The sequence below is a fragment of the Heptranchias perlo genome, chromosome 4 (assembly GCF_035084215.1).
Source record: "Heptranchias perlo isolate sHepPer1 chromosome 4, sHepPer1.hap1, whole genome shotgun sequence".
In the NCBI taxonomy this organism is placed as follows: domain Eukaryota; kingdom Metazoa; phylum Chordata; class Chondrichthyes; order Hexanchiformes; family Hexanchidae; genus Heptranchias; species Heptranchias perlo.
Window position 1 is genome coordinate 28,687,598 of NC_090328.1, and position 18,083 is coordinate 28,705,680.

Genomic DNA, 18,083 nt, shown 5'->3' on the forward strand with positions numbered 1-18,083 from the left:
AGGACACAAAGGGCTCGATTTGCGCACCGCCGAGCGGGTGCGATCGTGGCGGGGGGGGGCTGCGAAAATCGGGGATTCCTGGGGCGGGTCTGGAGCCCGGCTCCAGCCCGCCCACTTCCGGGTTCCCCAGTGAAGCGCTGACATGCGCGCGCAGCCCCCGCATGCAGGACTCCCGCCGGCAATTAAAGCCAGCGGGGTGCCACTCAAAGTACTCATTAAGGTATTTCAGGTTGTTTAGAGACCTGATTAACATAACATTTAGGAGGGGTGGGATTTTGCAAACAACTGGGACTGTTTCCCGTACTGGGGGAAACAGTCCCAGTTCAAATGGACGTGTTGCAGCCATCAGCCTGTGGAAGCTGCAAAGGTCCATTTGACAGATGGTGGGGGGGGGAGACCCTCACTCATTGCAGGAGGCCACTCTGTCACTTGGGACAAAGTTTGGCCTCCACCACCTTCCTCCTAACAATAAAATTCACCAACTTGCACACTTACCCCTGTGTCCAGACACATTTACCTACCTTGCGGACCCCCTCAAATGTACATCTTCCGGATGGGGGCTGCTGTAGCTGCAGTCATGACGTCCTCGGAGGGCGAACAGCATCACCAGCCTTGCCGGCCACGCCGTCCACCTCTGACATGTGGAGCCCCACAACACAGTGCTGTGACACATCCACCTGCATAGCAGGAGGGAGGGCAACGGCAGAGAGAGATGCGTCGCAGAAGGCACTACCCTCGCCACAGGGTCAACAGACCAAGGCTCAGCTTCCTGGACCTCTCTGAGCAGCAGTGCACATGGAGGCTCAGAGTCACTCGACATGTAGTCATGGACATCTGCAGCCTCCTTCATGCCGAGCTGCTCCCGGCTGGCCCGAGCACCATCTTCTTACCTGTCACTGTCAAAGTCACCACTGCCTCAACGACATCTCCTCCGCATCCTTCCAGGGTGCCACCGAGGACATCACCGACGTCTCTCAGTCGTCTGCACAAAAGAGCCCTGCAAATACACCTACACCCACTCTGCAGTGACACAGTGGGTGGCATCAGGTGTGGGTCTTCACTGTGATCCTCAGGAAAGGGCATTATTGCACAAACCAGACAAGATTCGCAAAGACGTGGCTGTAGTGGTGACAATATAATATGTTATGTGAGTTGATCAGAAATTAAATATAGGTAAAAACCATGACAAACCCTCAAACACCCTTGTGCATCCCCTTCATACTCACGACACGTTTGCCTTACGCTTCCCACTGCACATATGTGATGCATGCCCTGTGGCTGCAGCAAAGGTAGTGGCAGGTTGAGTGAGGCTGACCATGAAAGAGATGCATGAGAGGGTGAGTATGAGATAGAGCTATGAGATTGTATGAGGATTGGGTTGAGTGGTAGTGGCGGGATGAGTACTGGCGAGGTGAGTAAGTGCAGGTAAGATAAGGATGAGCTTTGAGTGGGTGTGAGGAGTGATGTGATAGACTAGTGTTGGCAGTGCAGAAGGAGATGTGGGGTGGGGGCGGTGATGTGGCAGACGGAGTGTAGGGGAATGAGTAAGTGTACTCACTTCGGCTGACCTATTGAGGTTATTGAAGCGCCTCCTGCACTGTATGCAGGTGCGCAATATTTTGGTGGTGCAGGTGACCTCCTCTGCCACCTCGAGCCAGGCCTTCTTGGTGGCAGAGGCAGGCCGCTTCCTCCCGCCTGCCGGGGGGAAGATCTCTGTCCTCCCCCTCCTCCTCACCCCATCCAATAATACCTGGAGTGAGGCATCATTAAACCTGGGAGCAGCCTTCCCCTGGGCTGCTCCATGCTGTTTCCATGCTTCCTATTTCCTGCAGCATCAGTCAATGGAGGACTGCCCCTTTAAATAGGGCTCCTCCAGCTCACAGCCTATGCTGCGCATGCGCAGTCCACCCACTGCGCAGCTTTCCAGCGCGAAACCCGGAAGCACAGGTAAGTGGATCCAATTAGCCTGCGATTCCGTGCCCCGATTTCACTGGGCACGTTACCCACGCGCCCAGTTGACCCCCCGCTGAGAACCCGCCGCCCTCCTAATATCAGGCCCAAAGTGTCTGCAAAGGCATATAGATAGGTTAAGCGAGTGTGCAAAAATTTGGCAGATGGAGTATAATGTGAGAAAATGTGAAGTCATCCACTTTGGTAGGCAGAATAAAAAAGCAAAATATTATATAAATGGAGAAATACTACAGAATGCTGCGGTACAGAGGGATTTGGGTGTCCTCATATATGAAACACAAAAAAGTTAGCATACAGGTGCAGCAGGTATTTGGGAAGGCAAATGTAATATTGGCCTTTATTTCAAGGGGGATGGAGTATAGAAACAGGGACGTCTTGCTACAACTGTACACGGTGCTGGTGAGACCACACCTAGAGTACGGCATGCAGTTTTTGTCCCCTTATTTAAGGAAGGATATACTTGTGTTAGAGGCGGTTCAGAGAAGGTTCACCAGGCTTGGAAGGGTTTTCTTATGAGGAAAGATTTAGCAGGTTGGGCCTATACTCACTGGAGTTTAGAAGAATAAGAGGAGATCTTATTGAAACATACAAGATTCTGAGGGGGCTTGACAGGGTAAATGCTGAAAGAGTGTTTCCCCTCATAGGGGAATCTAGAACTAGGGGGCATCGTCTCAGAATAAGGGGTCGGCCATTTAAGACGGAGATGAGGAGAAATTTCTTCTCTCGGAGGGTTGTGAACCTTTGGAATTCTTTGCCCCAAAGAGTGGTGGAGGCTGAGTCATTGAATATATTCAAGGCTGAGTTGGACAAATTTTTGATCAGCAAGGGAGTCAAAGGATATGGGGAAGAGGCGGGAAAGTGGAGTTGAGGCCAGAATCAGATCAGCCATGATCTCATTAAATGGCGGAGCAGGCTCGAAGGGCTAAATGGCCTACTTCTGCTCCTATCTCTTATGTTCTTATTTCTGATATGTTTTTTGTGTCTTCTACTGTGAAGACAGATACAAAATATTTGTTTGACGCATCTGCCATTTCTTGGTTCCCCATTATAATTTCTCCTGTCTCAGCCTCTAAGGGACCAACGCTTACTTTTGCTACTCTCTTCCATTTTACATACTTGTAGAAGTTCTTACATTCTGTTTTCATATTTCTTGCTAGTTTACTTTCATATTCTATTTTCTCTCTTTTTCTCAATTTTTTGGTCCTCCGTTACTGGTTTCTAAAACTCTCCCAATCCTTAGGCTTACTACTCTTCTTGGCAAAATTATAGGCCTCTTCTTTTAATCTAATACTATCTTAACTTCTTTAGTTAGCCACGGGTGGATCACTTTTCCCATGGAGTTTTTATTTCTCAATGGAATGTATAATTGTTGAGAATATTGAAATATTTCTTTAAATGTTTGCCATGGCTTTTCAACTGTCATACCCTTTAATTTGGTTTCCCAATCTACCGTCGCCAACTCGCCCCTCATACCTAAGACTAAGTTTAAGACTCTAGTTTCTGACTTAAGTATGTCACTCTCAAACTCAATGTGAAATTCTACCATATTATGATCACTCTTCCCCAGAGGATCCCTTACTGTGAGATTACTGATTAACCCTGTTTCATTACATAATATAAGATTTAAAATAACCTGTTCCCTGGTTGGTTCCATGACGTATTGTTCTAGGAAACTGTCTCGAATGCATTCCATGAACACGTCTTCCAATCTACCTTTGCCAATTTGATTTGCCCAGTCTATATGAAGATTAAAATCCCTCACGATTATTGCATTACCTTTGTTACAAGCTCCTATTATTTCATGATTAATACTCTGTCCAATGGTATTGCTGCTATTAGGGGGCCTATAAACTACTACCAGTGTTTTCTGCTCCTTGTTATTTCTTATTTCCACCCATTCTACTTCCTGATCTTCTGAGCTAAGATCCTTTTTCACTGCTGTCCTTATGTCATCCTTTGTTTTTAGGGCTACACCCCCTCCTTTTTCATTCTGCCTGTCTTTTCTAAAGGTCAAGTACCCTGGAATATTTAGTTCCGAACCTTGGTCACTTTGCAACCATGTCTCTGTAATGGCTATTAGATCACACCAATTTATCTTTATTTGTGCAACTAATTCATCTATCTTGTTATGAATGATCCATGATCAGATAAAGAGCCTTTAATGTTGATTTTTTACCCTTTTTCCTGCTTTGACGTTATTTGCTGTTGCACTATTATTGATAAACTCTCTGTGTTGTGGGTCCAATTGGTTACAAGTGGGTTGGGCTGTCCAAAGTTGTTTCACAATGAACCTTTACAGCCGGTAGACAGAGGAGCCTTTCATCCCATCAGGCTCACCTGGATTACAACACAGGACCAGCTAAAAAAAAAAATTACATTGTGCTTACTAATTTACTAGTGCCCGGAAATAGAACCACTTCAGATGTCAGCGTCACACGCTGTCATGTCAGGCACAGCTTGGGTAGAATGCAGAGTAGAGCTTTCTCAGAAGACCTCTTCCTTGGTGGTTAGTAAGGGAAATAGAAAATATGACATAGTGGGAGTGCTCCTCTGAGGAAGTCTTTGAATAACAGGTTGCTGAGGGAAGTAAGGATGGAAACTGCAGAGATGCTGGCCATAATCTTCCAATCCTCCTTAGATAGGGGGATGATGCCAGAGGACTGGAGAATGGAAATATTACACCCTTGTTCAAAAAAGGATGTAAGGATAAACCCGGCAACTACAGGCCAATCAATTTAACCTCGGTGATGGGGAAGCTTTTAGAAACGATAAACCGGGACAAAATTAATAGTCACTTGGACAAGTGTGGATTAATAAAGGAAAGCCAGCAGGGATTTGTTAAAGGCAAATTGTGTTTAACTTGAGTTTTTTGAAGAGGTAACAGAGAGCGTTGATGAGGGCAATGCGGTTGATGCTGTGTATATGGACTTTCAAAAGATGTTTGAAAAAGTGTCACCACATTATAGGCTTGTTAGCAAAATTGAAGCCCATGGAATGAAAGGGGCAATGGCAGCATGGATACAAAATTGGCTAAGTGACAGGAGACAGGGAGTAGTGGTGAACGGTTGGTTTTCAGACTGGAGGAAGGTATACAGTGGTGTTCCCCAGGGGTTGGCACTAGGACCACTGCTTTTTTTTGATAGATATTAATGATTTGGACTTGGGTGTACAGGGCACAATTTCAAGATTTGCAGATGACACGAAACTTGGAAGTGTAATAAACAGTGAGGAGGATAGTGATAGACTTCAAGAGGACATAGACAGGCTGGTGGAATGGGCGGACACATGACAGATGAAATTTAACGGAGAGAAGTGCGAAGAGATATATTTTGGCAGGAAGAATGAGGAGAGGCAATTTAAACTAAATGGTACAGTTCTGAAGGGGGGTGCAGGAATAGAGAGACGGTATATGCGCACAAATCTTTGGAGGTGGCAGGACAGGTTGAGAAAGCGGTTAAAAAAGCATACGAGATCTTGGGCTTTTATAAATAGATGTAAGGAATCTTACAACACCAGGTTATAGTCCAACTGTTTTATTTGAAAATCACAAGCTTTTGGAGGCTTTCTCCTTCAAAAGCTTGTGATTTTCAAATAAAACAGTTGGACTATAACCTGGTGTTGTAAGATTCCTTACATTTGTCAACCCCAGTCCATCACCAGCATCTCCACATCATGGTTTTATAAATAGAGGCATAGAGTACAAAAGCAAGGAAGTTATGTTGAACTTTTATAAAACACTGGTTCAGCCACAACTGGAGTATTGTCCAATTCTGGGCACCGCACTTTAGGAAGGATGTGATGGCCTTAGAGAGTGTGCAGAAAAGATTTACTAGAATGATTCCAGGGATGAAGGATTTCAAATACGTGGATAGACTGGAGAAGCTAGGGTTGTTCTCCTTAGAGCAGAGAAGGCTGAGAGGAGATTTGAAAGAAGTGTTCAAAATCATGAAGGGTTTAGATAAAGTAAATAAAGAGAAACTGTTCCCATTGGCGGAAATGTTGAGAACCAGAGGACACAGATTTAAGTTGATTGGCAATAGAAGCAAAGGCGACATGAGGAAAAACTTTTTTACGCAGCAAGTAGTTGTGATCTGGAATGCGCTGCCTGAAAGGGTGGTGGAAGCAGATTCAATCGCGGCTTTCAAAAAGGAATTGGATAAATATTTGAAGGGAAAAAATGTGCAGGGCTACGGGAAAAGAGATGGGGAATGGGATCAACTGATTTGCTCTTACAAAGAGCCAGCACGGGCACAATGGGCCAAATGGCCTCCTTCTGTGCTGTAACCATTCTATGATTCTATCACATTGAAAATTTTGTGCCAGTGTTGTTGACTCATTAGGAACTGAGTTGAGACTCCCCAAACTCATTTTACAGGATTCCTTGCAGTCAGCAGAAATAAGGACTTTACTCCCATCAGTCCAGTTTAGATTCAAACCTAGGTCCAAGAAGTGGAATGGCTGTGCTACAAAGCAGTCCAGTAGGAAATGGACACATTTGCTCTTCCAGTTGTGTCATCCCTTGTATGTGTCACACAACTGTTCCCAGCGTACAGAACTGCAGAATCTCCCCCTATGAGAGAGAGACTTGCATTTAAATGGCACCTTTCACAGCCTCATTGTGTCCCAAAATGCTTTACAGTCAATAAAGTACCTTTGAAGTGTAGTCGCAGTTACAATGTAGGAAATGTGGCAGGCAATTTGCGCACAAGATCCCACAAACAGCAATGAGACCATGATCAGATTATTTGTTTTAATGATGTTGGTTGAAAGATAAATATTGGCAGGACACCAAAAGAACTTCCCCGCTCTTCATCCATCTTAAAAGGCAGACAGGGCTTCGATTTAATGTTTCATCTGAAAGGTCTAAGAGGGATGAAAGACTATGTTTAATCCTCATTCACATTTTAGCCTCCAAAAATGTGAGTATATCCTCCACTATGTGCACCCAAGAAGTGAGCATACACTTGCCTCCAAAAATAAAAGTGAGTATATATTTGACAACAAAGTTGGCAATAGTGGTTCTGCTATTGGTAATGGACTGCCAATGGTGATTTCTAACCCTAACACCAACCCGTAAACCTGGTTATAGTATTAATGGTTATGGAACCAAGGCGGATAGATGGAGTTAAGATACAGATCAGCCATGGTCTAATTGAATGGCAGCGGAACATGCTCGAGGGGCTGAATGGCCTACTCCTGCCCCTATGTTCCTTAACCTTAACCCTACCGCTGACACCTTAATCCGAACTCTGGGGTCAATAGTCATTGTGACGTCATTGATGATGCACGTCGACGGAGTTGTCAATAGTCAACACACTGATCTACTCTTACTTTCACCGTTACCCACTCAACCTACTCTCTTGTTTGATGCCCCTGGGCCTGACCAACGTGCCCATCTACAGGTCCATGCTAGACGCGGCCTGTGGGGGCAGTCGGTCCGACTGTCTGCCTCCCTTCCTCAGCATTCTCCCCCACTCCTGCCCAGGGCGGCCCTGGAGAAGGAGAGCACGGTGTCCGCCAGGTACCCTGGAGGCTTTCCGGGACCGGTGTTGGCACTGCAGAGACTGGTGGGCATCACCGACACCCGTAATAAAATTAAGATTTGATTTGGTTTCCTTTGATTTATTATTGATCAGTCAAGATGACATGGGTTATAAAGCCCAGTGTGATGGGTGGAGGGGCACGTTTGTTCCTAATCCACCCCATCCCTCCCTTTCTTTAAGTCGGGGAACACTTCAACAGTCATGGACATTCAGCCACTGACCTTCGGGTAAGCATACTCCAAGGTGGCCTTCGAGACACACGACAACGCAAAATCGTCGAGCAGAAATTGATAGCCAAGTTCTGCACCCATGAGGACGGCCTCAACCGGGATCTTGGGTTCATGTCACACTACACGTAACCCCACCAGCGAACAAATGTTATCTGTTTTTAATATTACGGGTCATTGGCTGTCTTCCTTCTCTCTCTCTCTCTTTTTTGGGGGGGTTTGTATATTCGGTGGCCTTTTAGGTGACACCTTTCTGTCTGCTCACTGTGATTGCCTTGGCAACGGGCAGTAATCACCAGGCATTGTTCTGTGATTTTCAAATGCCAAGGATTCGAAAATTTCATTTCCACCCCGTTCACCTGACAAAGGAGGAAGCCTCCGAAAGCTTGCGGAATTTAAAATAAATTTGTTGGACTATAACTTGGTGTTGTAAAATTGTTTACAATTTTCTTTAAGAGGTTTAAACAAAACAGAGCTCTCTGGTTCCTGCCGTTGTAACGTCACGCGCCGGACGACAGTTAGCCGCAGCCAGCTCGAGGCAGGGTACTTCCGGTGTGTGACGCGCGTGCGCGGTAGGAGTTTTCTTTTGTTTTCGTGCGATGTCGCTCTTTTAAACTGCTCCTTGGCCCACCTCGCTCCGCTTGCCGGTCTCCTCCTCCTCCTCCTCTAACCCGGGCTTCCTCTTCTTCCTTCCTACTCCACCCCCGTCACGATACCGGGCTGTGAGTTTCGAGGTTTACCCTCCATGACCTAGCGCCATCTTCTGAATGAGGGGAGCGGGGGGAGGGGGACGACTGTCACTGCGGCAACCCCAGGCGCATCCCTACTCCGGGCAGCTCGTCGTCTTCAGCAACTGCCGCTGCTGCCGGCCGGCCGGCCGCCCGCCCGGCCCCTCACTCCCTCGGGACACGCCGTGAGGTGAGTGTTTGTTTGTCTGTCTCTCTGCGGACAGTTGGATTCACTTTAGACAAACGTGTCTCCGGCACGGGGTATTTTTTTGTACTGTAACAGGTGAAGTGGTTCAGACATTGGAAGGTTTAAGCAACACTACTATCCAGCTGTGCACACCATTGTTCCTGCTTCCTCTTCTGCACGGAATCTTCCTCTTGTCCTTGCTGAAATAAATGTATATCCCTGAATGCTGGAAGATTTAGAAATGAGATGCTGGAACTGGGATGCTGTTACGGCATTAGGGAACGATGATGTGGGACTACAGCCAGATCCAGAGGATGGAAATGAATAGAACATTGATGGGTATAAAGTGTTTTAGAAAGGCAGAGCGGGCAGAAAAGGAGCTGGTGGAGCCCTATATGTCCTGGACATCTGGGAGGTAAAAGAAATCGACCCTACAGGAGGTAGAAAGCTACAAAATGAACTATTTTAGTTAGTAATCTCTAATGCCAACACACGGGGAATGCTGTAGACCACCTGGTTTATTCATTTTAAGGAATAAATTTAGAGGCACTGCAACAACCATCAGTTACATTGCTAACGTATACATATTAGTCATAGTTTTGTTTATCTGATTTAGATGAACCTCAGTTTGTTATGATCTGATCATTGAAGTAAGTGGAATGAAGTATAGTGCATTTTCTCTCCTGATCATAAGTAGGAGGGATCAAAAGGCCCAACCAGCAGATGGGCAGACATTGTCATGACATTTATTTTTCACTGTTCACCATTCCAATTTTAGCTACTGGGAAAGTTGTAGCAAATAATGAATTATAAAGGAGTGAATTACAAAGCAGCAATTTTGCTGCATATCTTATCCTCCACATACCCTGCAAGTAGACCAACATATTCTCTGGGAAATGGTCACATAAGGGATGAACTCACTTATGATATGATATCAGAGTTATTCCCATGTGACCACTGCTATCCCCACACAATAGAAAAAAGCTAGCTGAATCCTGGAGTTTTGTTTTGTTTATCGCAGCAGTGGGTGAGCATTTGCTCATGTACTAGTTACTCAAATCAATTCAAAAATTTCTATTTTTTTTCAAATGTTCTCCCTTCAGCATTCAATGCATTTTGCTGCCTTTCTTCTAGAATCATAGAAGTTTGGAGTGCAAGATGCCATTTGACCCATTGCTCCAGTGCTGGCTCTCAAAGAGCTGTCCACCAGCCATTTCTTTGATCTTGCTCTATAGCCTCTTGTATTTTGCTTTTTCAAATATTTATCTACTTCCCTTTTAAAAGTTATAATGGATCCTGCTACCACTTTTTCTGGTAGGATGCCCTGTGTCCTAACAACCTTCTGTGTTTAAAATAAAAGTGTCTTCTAATCTCTCCATTGTTTTGGCAATGACCTTAAATTCCTGGGATGGCAGGACTGAAGTATGAGGAGAGATTGGATCGACTAGGCCTATATTCACTAGAGTTTAGAAGAATGAGAGGTGATCTCATTGAAACATATAAAATTCTAACAGGACTAGACAGACTAGATGCAGGGAGGATGTTCCCGATGGCTGGGGAGCCCAGAACCAGGGCTCACAGTCTCAGGATACGGGGTATGCCATTTAGAACCGAGATGAGGAGAAATTTCTTCACTCAGGGTGGTGAACCTGTGGAATTCTGTACCACAGAAGGCAGTGGAGGCCAAGTCATTAGATGTATTCAAGAAGGAGATAGATATATTTCTTAATGCTAAAGGGATCAAGGGATATGGGGGGAAAAAGCAGTAACAGGGTACTGAGCTAGAAGATCAGCCATGAACATTTTGAATGGCGGAGCAGGCCCAAAGGGCCGAATGGCCTACTTTTGCTCCTATTTTCTATGATTCTATAATTCTGTTGGATTAGTTGTGTTTCTTTGCAGGAAAATATCTTTTGTTCATATTTATGAAATTCTTTGACAATGGGCAACACCTGCATCGGTGTAAAAGATGCACAGGTCCTTACTGTTGTGTGTGGTCATGGCCAGTGCCTGTACTAAGCATAGCACTGACTCCTGTGACATTTGACTCTGCTTTTCAACCTGTACAGGCCAACTCTATGGGCTCCAAAACATCATCCTAAAGAAAACCAAAAAGTGGTATTGCCAGGTGTGACAGGTATTGCCCTGTCCACTGGTGGACCAGTCTATTGATGCCAGATCTGTGACACTGACCCAAGATGCTGCGATTACAGAAGTAGGAACACCTGGTTTCGTTGGACTATAATTCTGAAGCATTGGCACAAAATATTTTATTTTTATGTCTTTAAGATCCAGCTTCGCTTGTGGCTTGCTCATGTAACAAGCCCATTGTTGACAATATATGAAATTCTGTTTTTAAAAAAAAATAAAATAAAATCATCACTTTGCATCTTTCTCTTTTTTCCTCATACCCAAGGGATTACAGACCATCAGAGTAGAAGGAGCTAAGATAATTCCTTGCAAGGAGTGTCATCCTTGGATCAGTGATAGGACTGTTGCTTTTGAGTCAGGTGGTCATGGTTTCAAGCTCCACTCCAATGACCTGAGGACATAATCTAGGCTGACACTTCAGTGGAATACTAAGGGAACATTGCACTGTAAAAGGTGTGTTTCTCAGATGAGATGTTAAACCAAGCCTCCTTCTACACCCTCAAGTGGATGTGAAAGATCCAATGGCACTATTCGAAGAAATGTCAGGGAGTTCCCCATGTCTTTTGGCCAACATTTATCCCTCAACCCATACCCTGGAATAAAGGAGATTATCTGGTCATTTATCTCATTGCTGCTCATGGGACTTGCTGTGCGCAAATTGGTTGCTGCGTTTCCATTTATCGCAACAGTGATAAATTCCTATTGAATGTAAAGGGACTGTCTTGAGGAAAATTATCTGCTGCTAAGGCAGAGCTGTGTTTAATCTGGCCAGTCCCTCTAGGCCCCAAAATCTGATTAACATTCCCAACTTCTCCCTGTGGGGGAATTTCTGTAAAAATGGATAACCTGAGATCAATTAAATATGAATACTGTTCCTTAGGAATGGAACCAGTTCAGTTGTAATTGACTCAAATATCAATCCTAAAACAATCGGGTGCAAGTATAACAAAAGCAAAATACTGCGGATACTGGAAATCTGAAATATAAACAGAAAATGCTGAAAACGCTCAACAGGCAGCATCTGTAGAGAGAAAGACTTAATGTTTCAGGTTGATGACCTTGAGGCCTATATTGCTACTCTGGCTGAGATGTGCTACTTCAGCACACAACAGATATAGGGCTTGGGACCTTCTCTGACTATATGCTTCAGCTACTCACTTGGTAAACCCGCTGAACCATTGGGGGGGCTCTGTGACCTTATTTGGTCTACTTTCAATTTGGACGTCTGGTTCAGCTTACATTCCTAACTGCACACTTCTGGATTTAACCATAACAAGTATGTGAATGGGAATCTAATTTATTTCAGTTTTATTTTTCAGCAGTTCAGTTGTAATGATACAGCAGATAGCAATTCCTTTTCTTTCCTTTCTTTTCACAAAGGGTCTCAAGGGGTTCAATGCATTCTTTTCAGGCAAGTACGCCTGTTTTATTTGGCCTGCTGACCTACTGTTTGGCTCTGATGCTTTTGTGCTTTTTTGATGCCTACTTGAACAAGAAATAAAAATGAGATCTGGTGTTGTGCCTGTCTTGTTACAGTTTTCAGTGCAGATCTGGAGCTGAAAGAATTTTTGTAGTTACTGATCCAGAACCAATAGGAATTGAAACTTCCAGGCCCAAGATTGCAAAATGGGCCGGTTATCTTTCAGAAAATAGAAGTCAATATTGTAGATTAGTGTATGGAAACACCAAGAGAGCAAACATTAATGGGTATCAATGTCCCGAATTCTTAGATCAAAAACAGGCTTTTTTTGAGTTCTTAAAGGGCAGTGCATTGGTGTATTGTAAGAACGTATTTGAAATTTAGAATCAGCAAAGTTCTATTTCTGTATTCAAATATTAATGTTTGAGTAACAACAATTTGCATTTATATAGCATCTATAACGTAGTAAATTGCCCCAAGGCGCTTCACAGGAGTGATTTTCAAACAAAATTTGACATGAGATATTAGGACAGGTAACCAAAAGCTTGGTCAAAGAGGTAGGTTTTAAGGAGCGCCTTAAAGGAGGAGAGAGAGTTTAGGGAGGGAATTCTAGAGCTTTAGGCCTAGGCAGCTGAAGGCACAGCTGCTACTTAAGCTGCCCAGCACATTGAACATTTATTTACACTGATATTAGATACACTTACTACGACAGTATCTGAATTCAACTATAGTACCAGGGCATAACAAGATTTATCTTTTGGTACAAGCGCACTGAACTATGGTATAATCCATTCCTGATAATTCAAAGTTGTCTTTTGCACTTAGAAGAAAATCCAATAATTTGAAGTAAGCAATGTAAATAATACAGCAAAGTAGGAGCTTAGTGCTTGAATCAGATCATTTGAATTAAGCAAATTTGAATTGAGAGGAATAGATTGTTGATGCATTGCCTTCTGTTTTGTTGATGTTCCTTGTGGTTCTATACTGAACCTGTTAGGTTTTATTGTGGCTTTGGATTTTTCAGTTCCAGGATTTCTGACATTTTGTCAAGAAGCAAAGAAACAGTTGAAATGATCCTTATAGATATCAGTTTCACTTTAACCATATGTCTAGTCTGTGGAGTTTTGGGTTAAAACCCAAAGAAGAACTTCACAGCTTGGATTTAAGCTTTTATTTAATAATGCAGTGACTAGCATATAGAGCAAATTGGTTGATTATTAGTGACCACTTTATTACATTAAAAAAGCATATCTGAAATATATATGTGGCAGTATGGCCATCAGATGTGAACTGGACAAGTGATTAGGTATCACCCCAGGGTAAGTGTACCAGAGATTGACCAAATGTATTGCTATGTTGAGAAGGGGGAATATTTTGGCTGAAATCCTACACAACTCTCAGGACTCTGTCCCATAGAACATAAAAACGTAAGAAATAGGAGCAGGAGTAGGTCGTACGGCCTGCTCTTCCATTCAGTAAGATCATGGCTGATCTTCTACCTCAACTCCACTTTCCCGCCCTATCCCCATATCCCTTGATTCCCTTAGTGTCCAAAAATCTATCGATCTCAGTCTTGAATATACTCAATGACTGAGCATCCACAGCCCTCAGCGGTAGAGAATTCCAAAGATTCTTAACCCTCTGAGTGAAGAAATGTTTCCTCATCTCGGTCTTAAATGGCCAACCCCTTATCTTGCGACCAAGACCTCTGGTTCTAGACTAGCGGCCTGGGGTAACTGCCGCTCAGCACCTTCCCTGTCAAGCCCTCTAAGAATTTTATATGTTTTAATGAGATCACCTCTCATTCTTCTAAACTCCAGAGAATAGGCCCATTCTACTCAATCTCTCCTCATAGGAAACGCTCTCATCCCAGGAATCAATCTAGTGAACCGTTGTTGCACCCTCTCTAAGGCAAGTACATCCTTCCTGAGGTAAGGAGATCAAAACTGTACATAGTACTCAGGTGTGGTCTCACCAGAGCCCTATATAATTGCAGCAAGACCTCCTTACTCTTATACTCCAACCCCCTTGCAATAAAGGCTAACATACCATTTGCCTTCCTAATTGTTTGCTGTACCTGCATGTTAACTTTCTACGATTCGTGTACAAGGACACCCAAATCCCTCTGACTACCAACATTTCTTAGTCTCTCACCTTTTTAAAAAAAATACTGCTTTTCTATTCTTCCTACCAAAGTGGATAATTTCACATTTTCCCACATTATACTCCATCTGCCACGTTCTTGCTCACTCATTTAACCTGTCTATATCCCTTTGCAGTCTCTTTGCGTCCTTCTCACAGCTTCCTTTCCCACCCAGCTTTGTATCGTCAGCAAACTTGAATACATTACACTCGGTCCCCTCACCTAAGTCATTGATATATATTGTAAACAGCTGAGGCCCAAGCACTGATCCTTGCAGTACCCCACTAGTTACAACCTGCCAACCTGCAAATGACCCGTTTTATTCCTACTGCTTTCTGTCTGTTAACCAATCCTCAATCTATGCTAATATGTTACCCCCAATCCCATGAGCCCTAAACTTGTGTAACAACCTCTTGTGTGGCACCTTATCAAAAGCCTTTTGAAAATCCAAATAGATATTTGGAATCTTTATTATCTATTAAATTTATTACGTATGTCACCCACTTCTTATTTGTGCATCACCATTATGTCACGCCTCTAGGTAGCATCTCAATAGATTTTCTCATTATAAAGCTACCTGTCACATAGTCAAGACTGCAGCTGTCCAAGTCTACCACTAGTTGGAGCATCATAAGCTTCAGGCCCCCATTCTTATACTTACAGAATCACTAATGCACTGATGGTAATTTGCTTTGTCTTGACTTTCTGTGGACACTGCCACAGGATATGTACTAGTAGTGAGAGTGTTTCCAAGTGTGGTTATCCCAAACCAGAAAGCTACTTTGTCTAGCTGTAAAGATTGCACTTGAATCATCCCATACAATCTTGTATATGCTCTTATGACCTACATTGGCTCCTGGTCCAGCAACTCCTCAAATTTATAATTCTCATCCTTGTGTTCAAATCCCTCCATGGCCTCACCTCTACCAATCAGTAACCTCCTCCAGCCCTACAATTCTCCAACAATGCTATGTTTATCCAATTCTGACCTCTTGTGCATCCCCAGTTTCCTTTGCTCCATCATTGGCAGCCGTGCCTTCAGCTGTCTAGACCCCAAACACTGGAATTCCCTCTCTGAACTTCTACGCCTCTCTACCTCTCCTCCTTTTAAGATGCTTCTTAATACCTACCTCTTTGACAAAGTTTTTGGTCACTTGTCCTAATATTTCCTTATGTGGCTTGGTGTCATACTTTGTCTGATAACGCTCCTGTGAAGCACCTTGGGACGTTTTACTACTTTAAAGGTGCTAAATAATTGCAAGTTGTTGTTGTATAGTTCTGTGGTTCATGGGTTCTTGGACTAGTCCTAGACTACAGTTGGTACTCTTAATCCCAACTCAGTCTCTCCACAGGCCCGGTTTTAGATTTTCTGTAGGATATAATCTCTCACTCTAATGCATACCAACTACTGCTATTCACATTAATATCCACAGCTAGATTTTAATGTGAAACCAAATGGTTCTGATTGAAAAAGTTGTGCGTGTTACCTCATTTTTAACATAAATTATCATAATTCCTTGTATAAAAGAATTCCTTGGCAGACGACATGAAGGGAAACATTTTTACGCAGCAAGTTGTTATGGTCTGGAGTGTATTGCCTGAAAGGGTGGTGGAAGCAGTTTCAATCGTAACTTTCAAAAAGGAATTGGATAATTACTTGAAGGGGAAAAATTTGCAAGGGAATGGGATTAATTGGATAGCTTTTTCAAAGAGCTGATACCAGTACGATGGGCCGAATGGCCTCCTATGCTGTATCATTCTATGATTCTATGAAAAGTTAAATACCAAGAGCTGGTAGCACACTGCATTGATATTAAGTACTTTGTCCAACAGAAAGGTTAGACACATGTTTGTGCGTGAGAATGGCAGAAAATTTCCAGTCGCATCTGTGCTGTTGGTAGCAGGTGGTGATTGGAGATAAAGGTCCGATTTCCCATCTTCTTCATCCCCCACCCCCCACACCCCCAAAAGGAATGAGTGGTCCTTGTGCAGAGCCTTGCCTACTGGGAGCACATATTTTGCAGTCATGAGTGCTATACCCACAATTTTCTGACCATTAAAATTAATGGATGGAAAATCATATGGGGCCTGCCTGCAATTGCACTTTTCTTTGACTCAATGTATACAGCATCGATGCCTGAGCATGCATTCAAATAGTGAGCCCCTTGTGTGCTTCATTGAGAGGCTGTTTTCCCTGTCTGGAGAGTCTAGAACTAGGGGGCATAGTCTCAGGGTAAAGGGTCGGCCATTTAGGACTGAAATGAGGAGCAGTTTCTTCACTCAGAGGGTTGTGAATCTCTGGAATTCTCTACCCCAGAGGGCTATGAATGCTCAGTCGTTGAGTACATGCAAAGCTGAGGTTGATAGGTTTTTAGACTCTAAGGTAATCAAGGAATATGGGGATTGGGTGGGAAAGTGGAGTTGAGGTAGAAGATCATTCATGATTTTATTGAATGGCAGAGCAGGCTCGAGGGGCCATTTGGCCTACTCCTGCTCCTATTTCTTATGTTCTTACTGCAGAGAATGAAAATTAGTTGTGTCATCCCCAGTTGCATCAACACCACCTTGCTTCTGTAACAATTTCTTTCTAACAAAACCTCCTTTTTGACTAGGTAATCTTTCATGCGGTAGCCATTGGATTGACTTGGCAATTTGTGCCTTTTTGGTAGTATCGCAGTGTGTGGCACAGGGTAATTTAGAAATTAGGCACCGAGCTTCAGTTCCATTAATAATTACAGATTACCAAATTTTATGACTGGTGATAACAAAATTGAGATAGCTCCCTCCTATCTTGGATATTAACATATTTTGAATTAATTGAAGGTTATGGATGATTATTGCCATCAGTTCTTGACTGATTTAATTTAACACATTTTGTATCCCTTTCATTTCAGTGCTGAGAGATGTTGAGGTGGTTGCTGGGAGGAAGAGAAGTACAGGAGCCAGTGGAGGTGTTGTATAAATCTAGACTATTTTGTAGTATACTTAGGTTTGTGCAGCTACCAAACAGAGAATACATTACATCTTCAAATAATTTCCTGAAATATTTACAGCAGCTCTGTATTCTAGTTTTACCTTTGCATTATTAAGTATATTGTGGATGGAACCTGTTAAAAGATTGGTTTTGAAAAAGGATTTTCCAAATACTTTCCAGTTAAGATTTTATTTTCTATGTAGAGCTTCTTTAAATTTACATTTTCTGCAATCCTGTGGTGAATATGACTGCCCCTGGAATTATTTCCAGGTCCCAATGACTCTGCATAGCAATGTCATCTTTACTGTACCTTGTTAATTTTTACATCTTTCTCAGAAGTGACTGTTTAGTATTGTTGGCACTTTTTAGTATGAAGTACAATATTCTTTACATGGGCTGCAGCATTTAGTGATCAGACTTGCATATTCCACTGACAGCATATGGTATCTTCTATTTATTCTATGGATTGTTTTCTCTTTGAATGACTCTCCACACTCTTAATGTATTGTTCAGTTGCTATGGTGCTCAGCAGTTATAGGGCTTGCTATTGCAAGCATGCCTCGTCACCTTTTTTTCTTAATGTAGAGCAGTTCATCTCCTGTAACTATCATATTGTATAACCTGTGGAGAAACTGTTTTCAGAAATGTTGAAACTTACTGAGATTTAAATAGAGCACCTTCCTTGATGACAATTATGTTACCTATCATACACGTGATTTTAAAGCATAGAACAAATTTT

At 43.1% G+C, this 18,083-nt stretch overlaps 1 protein-coding gene across 2 annotated transcripts in view; it reads left to right on the plus strand.

The window, feature by feature from the left end:
* The first annotated feature begins 8,279 nt into the window (after nt 1-8,279).
* wdr41 (WD repeat domain 41) overlaps nt 8,280-18,083 on the plus strand; it is a 52,138-nt gene continuing 42,334 nt past the window's right edge. For both annotated transcript variants that reach the window (XM_067982679.1, XM_067982682.1), the window contains exons 1-2: nt 8,280-8,659; nt 17,265-17,321. In XM_067982679.1, the coding sequence (XP_067838780.1) occupies nt 17,274-17,321 (48 nt within the window). In that variant the 5' untranslated portion in view covers nt 8,280-8,659; nt 17,265-17,273. The remainder of the gene's footprint in view (nt 8,660-17,264; nt 17,322-18,083) is intronic.